General features: G+C 36.8%; 1 protein-coding gene across 1 annotated transcript; it reads left to right on the top strand.

The window, feature by feature from the left end:
• Positions 1–1,937: 1,937 nt before the first annotated feature.
• LOC132139468 (aquaporin-3-like) lies at positions 1,938–6,328 on the top strand. The gene is made up of 6 exons (XM_059547826.1): positions 1,938–2,153; positions 4,400–4,526; positions 4,641–4,778; positions 4,863–4,987; positions 5,702–5,919; positions 6,054–6,328. The coding sequence occupies exons 1-6, from the start codon at positions 2,046–2,048 to the stop codon at positions 6,223–6,225; spliced, it is 888 nt and encodes a 295-aa protein (XP_059403809.1). The 5' UTR covers positions 1,938–2,045; the 3' UTR covers positions 6,226–6,328.

The following is a 6,328-nucleotide window of genomic DNA, read 5'->3' as shown; positions in this document are numbered from 1 at the left end:
TGCAAAAAATTACTTGGATTTTAACGGTAAAAAACTGTGAAATGCTACAGTACAAACCTGTTAAATGGTTAACATTAATTTCCTGTCAAATTTACATGGAAAAACTGTAAACTGACGTTACCAGAATTCTCTGCGTTGCATTTAAAATTTTGTTTGAATTTGATGTTTTTCTTTTAAATAACTGTTTCTTCTTATTTTTTTCTCATCTTTTACAAAGGTACAAAACAGATTTCAGTACTTCAATAAGTTGGTATAATAATATTATATCAGTTAAATTACGGTATTAAACTTTATATTTAGGGTAAAACCGTTAAACCTAAAATGGTGTTACCTTATTTTTTAGGGTATAATTCTGTCAACCACAGCTGCCAGTTTTTTACTGTATATGGATTATTTTTTACAGTGCATGCTGGTATGTATGTATTTTTATTTAGCACATTTCTTTATAGTTTATTTGCTGTATAACAGACAAACTGGCTCTTAAAAATATATGTAGCCACTGAAATCCAACGAAAACAGCAGAAGGGCTGAAGAGGCACACGTTCGCTCTCTGACGGCAGGAGACGCTTATGGAACAGCTGCGGCGTTTCCTTGGTTACCGCAGTAAACAGAGCAGCGCTGCTTCAATATACCGAGGTAAGAGGAAAAGACCGACAAGGCCATTGAAACTTATCTGAAGACAGTCAGTTCCCCATAGAGATACATTCATATAGACCTCCCAATGCAATATTTATATTTTTCTTCCTATATTTCGCCCATTGTGAACAGTGAACTTGCTCTGCCTGAACGGATTCAGTTTTGTGTCCGTCTCCAGCGTCTCTGACCTCTTAACAGTCGTTTTTCGTAATAGGTCCACACAAATTACATTTTGGGAAATGACTGCAATGCAAATGTGTGCGATTCCGGACAGAGACCGGTCAAAATAAAAGGAAAAAGCGCCGATCGTGCGTTTGGACCACTGATCTATATACAGTATATTCTCCATAACAGACAGTTGCATCCCTAATTTTAATTTTAACGTTATTTGAATTACATGATATGCTTTAGTTTTAAACTTTAAAACGGATGCCACCAAGAAAACTATGTGACAATGTAACAACATTTTGACTAACTGAGATTATTTTTATTTTTTTAAAGTGCCATTTGTTAAAAGTAAAATGCTTCACGTTATCCGCTGAAACTTTTGAAGGTAGGGTTAGCGTTTTATAAATAAACGTAATAAACAATTATCATTACACGCATCACTTTTCACTGTTCAGGAAGTCCTTAGCGTTAATCAGGCTTTATGTATTTGTGGTATACTTATTTTTCTGTTATTCTTGGTACAGTGATAAAGATCTACCAGTCAGTCTCGATTGACGGGTTGATGTACATATTCAAGTCACGCAACTAAAAAAAGAAAAGATGAATGATGTAAAAACAGTTCTCTTGTTTTGGGGTTTAAAATAATTTCAGAGATATATACATATATAATTATGTGTTTAGATTCATTTAGTGCCTAATCAGCATCATTAGTAACAGATTTTATGAATCATATACAACTAGGCAAATGACCCTGCCCATTCCTGTTGCTAGAGCCTTAGTCATGTTTCATGTCAACTCAAAACGAAACTGTTCTTTTACCACTGGCCCTGTAGAGATTAGCTTAATCTACTTCTAAAGTTTCACACCCGGGCCCATTTTTGAACTAAAAGGCTTAATAGCCGGTATTGATGTTCCAACAGTTTTCAAAAATACAAAGATGTGAGAAAAAGGGAAGAGACAAAAGGGAAGAACCTGTTCTAGAGAGGACAGGATTGCAGTGTGAAGGGGTGTTAGTTCATACATGAATAATACAGGGAGGGATCGAGGGAGATAATGTGGTGTATAGGTGAGTGCTCATGTGTGTAAGGAAGAAGTGTGTAAGGGGGCAGGCAGAAGCATTAAGGGCTTGGTCTATCAGGTCTATAAGAGCAGAGCACTGGCCTTCACAAGAGCATTCATCTCTGAGGGACATACAGGTTGTTTCACACAGGCAAAGGAAGGCATTGGGACCTGACTGAAAGATGGGTTGGCAGAAGTCCTTGCTGGAAAAGCTTGCACACACTTTCCAGATCCGCAACAAGCTACTGCGCCAGGGACTGGCTGAATGCTTGGGAACTCTCATCCTGGTGGTGAGTATTTCTCCTCAGTCAAGAATCATTTATTGTCAGCATCAAAGCTGAGGTCAGTGTAACTTAATACAAATGCAGTTTGTCAAATAGTCTGAAAAAGCATGTTTATGTTCACATAATCAGTAATAAAAGCCAGAAATACATTTTTATTGTAGTGTAAGCTTACATGAGAGTTACAGTAGAGCATCTGTTGAGAAATAATTGAACTCTTGCTTTTCTTCTCACTCAGATTAATGACAAAGACAGACTGTATTGTTTACTTTAGTCTATTCCACAAGCAATTAAGTGAATGGAGGATTAGTGCAAATTAGCAATTATATCTGTTTTATTGTGCATACATTGGTGTGGATTCTGGAATGCAGATCTAACACCATAGTGTTTTATTTTCCTGCTGTTGGTTGTCAGTGCAGGGAATACTTCAGATAATGTATAAAAAAAACTGTTCAAATCATTGTGTGATCACTATGTGATCCCAGGGAACACATGTTAGGAGAAAATTGTTATCTTGAATGCAATGTAAGTCGCTTTGGATAAAAGCGTCTGCTAAATGCATTCATTTAATTTAAAAGTCCCTCAAACCCTCCATGACTTTCTTCTGCGGAACCCAAAAGAAACATTTTTAAATACAATGAAAGTCAGTGGTGCAGTTTTGCATATCTCTGGCTTTCATTGTATGCACAAAACATTCAAAAACAATTTAAACTTACCTTTACAACCTATGAAGGAAGTTTCCTGTGTGGTCTTTTACTGATAAATGTTATGCCCTGAGGAACTGCTTAGGAAGTAGTTTGGAAAAAGATAAGAAAGAAGAATGATAGTGTCTGCTCTGTTTGTGAGAAATGCTCTTGAAACACGATAAACAGAAAAACCTTACTGAAACATCTTCCTAATGTAGTGGTGATTTTCTATGCGACAGATAAACATGTAATAATGCAATTTGCAGCACAAAAGTGGCACGTGCCAATGCTTTCGATGGATAAAACTTGTTTCATCACATCTATTTTGATGCCACAGTCCGCACATAATAACTTAGTATAATGAGTCACCTTTGAGTCAATATTAACAGAGCACATTTTTCTCACCAAAACCAACACATCATTTTGAAATCCACTTTATCTTATTCTAAACATGTAAAATATGTATATTAGGTTTGAACTGAATGCAGTCATATTTAGATATTTCATGGAGCTGAGAAATTGACTTAAAACATGCCTGACAGACCCATGATTTGCCACTATTTTACACAGTGATAACACTATAAGAAAATGTTCTTGAACATTGCACTTAACTGGATGTTTGATAAATGTATCACACGTGGCAGATTACAGTAAAGAAAGCACTGCCGTAAGAAGTCAGTGGTGTGTCATGACAGTTACAGGAGTGGTATGAAATATGAAGGATTAAAGAGGGATTTGACATCAAACTGCTGCTACAAAATCTTTGCAGGGGAATTATGCAATTTTACAAGCACTTTAGAAAAAAACAACTCATTTCGAGAAGTACAATCAGTTTGTTTTTAAGGTGTGTGGCACGGGTTATACCAGAGATAAGTTTTAGATAGAGAGGTCATGCAAAAACTGGATCACTCAACAGGTGTGATGTTTGCTGAGCAAGCAAAAAGGTATTCAGTGTACAAGCTACTTTGAACTTGCCCTTTGTCTCTGAAGGTCAGTGTTGTGATATTGACTTTATCAGCGGATGTTCTTCCTACAGCAGAAAAAGGAAGAGTGGGCCTTTGTTCACACAGAAAGGGGAAATAAATAAAATAACCCAAGGAAATTTTGTATTTGCATTTAGCTGTCATTACTTAAATCGAAAGGATACTTTTAGGGCCTCGCTTTGGTGATAAATTGGTTTTGTGAGATGCCTTTTTTAGAATTGCATTGGCATTGTTGCTGAGATTTATAGTCTAGTGAAAGCTCATCAGTGCACCCTGGCAATTACATGACTTTGGTAAAAGCTGTTGCGTGAGCCTGGGTGATAATTCGGTACAATGCCACAGGTATTTCACTCTGAGGTGACCTTTACAATGGATACTTCAGACACAAGTCTGAACAGAAACTTGCAATTGCTCTTTGTCAGAAGGGAGTTTGCAATGGTAACCTGCTATTTTCATCACTAGTTTAAAGTATAATTTGTGACTCACAGTGATGTGAAAGTCCTATTCTCAGTTGATGGCACACGTAAAAAATGTGTGGTTTTTCAAACAGTGATTAACGCATGTTCTTGTTTCACAACATTCACAGATGTTTGGCTGTGGTGCGGTGGCCCAAATGGTACTAAGTAGAGAAAGTCATGGTCGCTTTCTCTCTGTAAACCTTGCTTTTGGTTTCGCTGCTACCCTTGGAATCTTGGTTTGTGGCCAGGTGTCAGGTTGGTAAACTCCTCTAATATTGCATCCTAAGCTGTTGGACTGAGTTTTTATAAAAACATTCTTTGTGGATGATTTGATGGAATATGTTATTGTTATTTCTTTTTTTTTTTTAGGCGGACATTTAAATCCAGCAGTTACATTTGCTCTATGCCTCTTGGGAAGAGAAAAATGGAGAAAGTTCCCTGTGTACTTTATGTTTCAAACAATTGGAGCTTTCTTGGGTGCCGCGATCATCTTTGCTGAATACCATGGTACATGTTATGTAATATTAATTCTCTTTCTTGTTGCAAGTGTAAATTATGTTTCTTCTTTTTGACTTTTTTTTTCTATTTTAGATGCAATGTATGATTATGCTGGAGAAAATAATATATTGCTCGTAACTGGGGAAAATGCCACTGCTGGCATTTTTGCTACTTATCCAAACCCACATCTCACCATCTTGAATGGCTTTTTTGACCAGGTCAGTAACTGCAAACTTGTAACTAACCTCTCATTAACAGGCCCGGATTAACACAGTGTAGTGACAGTGTAGTCATTTTGTATGTAACTGCATCTCTTCCAGCAAAATATTTAATAAGGTCTAGCCATTACCTTAATCACTTGGTGCCCCCCTATTGGCTGGTGTCCCAGGGCACTCGCCATATCCCGTCTATGGATAATCTGGCCCTGCTCATTAAACCAACAAACCCATACTCTGCAACTGAGAAATGGCATTTGTTGGTCTGATATTTAATTGTATTTTTGCTGAGCCTTTAAATATGACATTTTTATTAGTAAATATTAAATATAAATTAAATAGTTTTACATAATATTTATTTTTATAGTTTTTATTTATTTACAGTGCACGGTTATGAAATAGCAAATATTTTAAAAGAAATAATTAATATATATATATATATGTATGTATATATGTATGCTTTTGTGTTCCCTTTACAAACTTTGCATTTGGTTCCCAAAACTATGTTTCAGTGCTTTTGCATACAAAAGCAGTTTTTTTTTTGTAGAAAGAACTGAAACAAATTTTGATTGAATGCAATGCATAGAAATATAATTTTACCTTCAAATGCAATTTTTTGCCATCACCATTTCCTCTTAGAGGCTCTGTATTTATAATAAATGTATTATATTTCTTATCGTTTATATTTACGTCTATAAAATATAATCATCTTCACAGGTGATAGGCACATCATCTCTGATTGTCTGCATCCTGGCCATTGTGGACCCCTACAACAACCCAATCCCCAAAGGTCTTGAAGCCTTCACAGTGGGATTCAGTGTCCTTATTATTGGACTCTCCATGGGCTTCAATTCTGGTTATGCAGTCAACCCAGCTAGGGATTTCGGGCCTCGTCTTTTCACTGCCATGGCTGGTTGGGGTGGTGAAGTCTTCACGTGAGTCTTTCCATTTAATTCCCATAACATTAACTAATTAGGTACATCATGAACCAACTTGCAATGCTTTCAAGCTGATCTGCATTTGTCAGTGAGTAAAAACTTACAAGTGTTTCTCCTCTGGTTTGCAACAGTACCAGGGACTGTTGGTTTTTGGTGCCATTCTTCGCCCCCTTCCTGGGATCCATTATTGGTGTGATTGTGTATCAGCTGATGGTGGGGTGGCATGTGGAGGGAGAAGTAAATGACAAAAAGAAAGCTGGGGAAGAGTCTTTGAAACTTAATGACATCACCAGCAAGGAGTGATCTGCGTGATCTCCATAAGCCCTCCGGACAGTGGATCCACATAAACTTTCTTCTTATTAGTCTCCGAGTTCAATAAATATGTTTTGTTCCACACAAGACTCGC

This window comes from Carassius carassius, chromosome 4, assembly GCF_963082965.1.
Source record: "Carassius carassius chromosome 4, fCarCar2.1, whole genome shotgun sequence".
Taxonomy (NCBI): domain Eukaryota; kingdom Metazoa; phylum Chordata; class Actinopteri; order Cypriniformes; family Cyprinidae; genus Carassius; species Carassius carassius.
The sequence above is the reverse complement of the archived record's forward strand: the minus strand, read 5'-3'. Positions and strand labels throughout refer to the sequence as shown.

Excerpts from the sequence above, each read along its gene's own strand:
- LOC132139468 (XM_059547826.1), top strand. The coding sequence starts at position 2,046 with ATGGGTTGGCAGAAGTCCTTGCTGGAAAAGCTTGCACACACTTTCCAG. Across the intron at positions 4,527-4,640 it reads GGTTTGTGGCCAGGTGTCAG|GCGGACATTTAAATCCAGCA; the intron begins GTTGGTAAACTC and ends TTTTTTTTTTAG. Across the intron at positions 4,988-5,701 it reads TGAATGGCTTTTTTGACCAG|GTGATAGGCACATCATCTCT; the intron begins GTCAGTAACTGC and ends TCATCTTCACAG.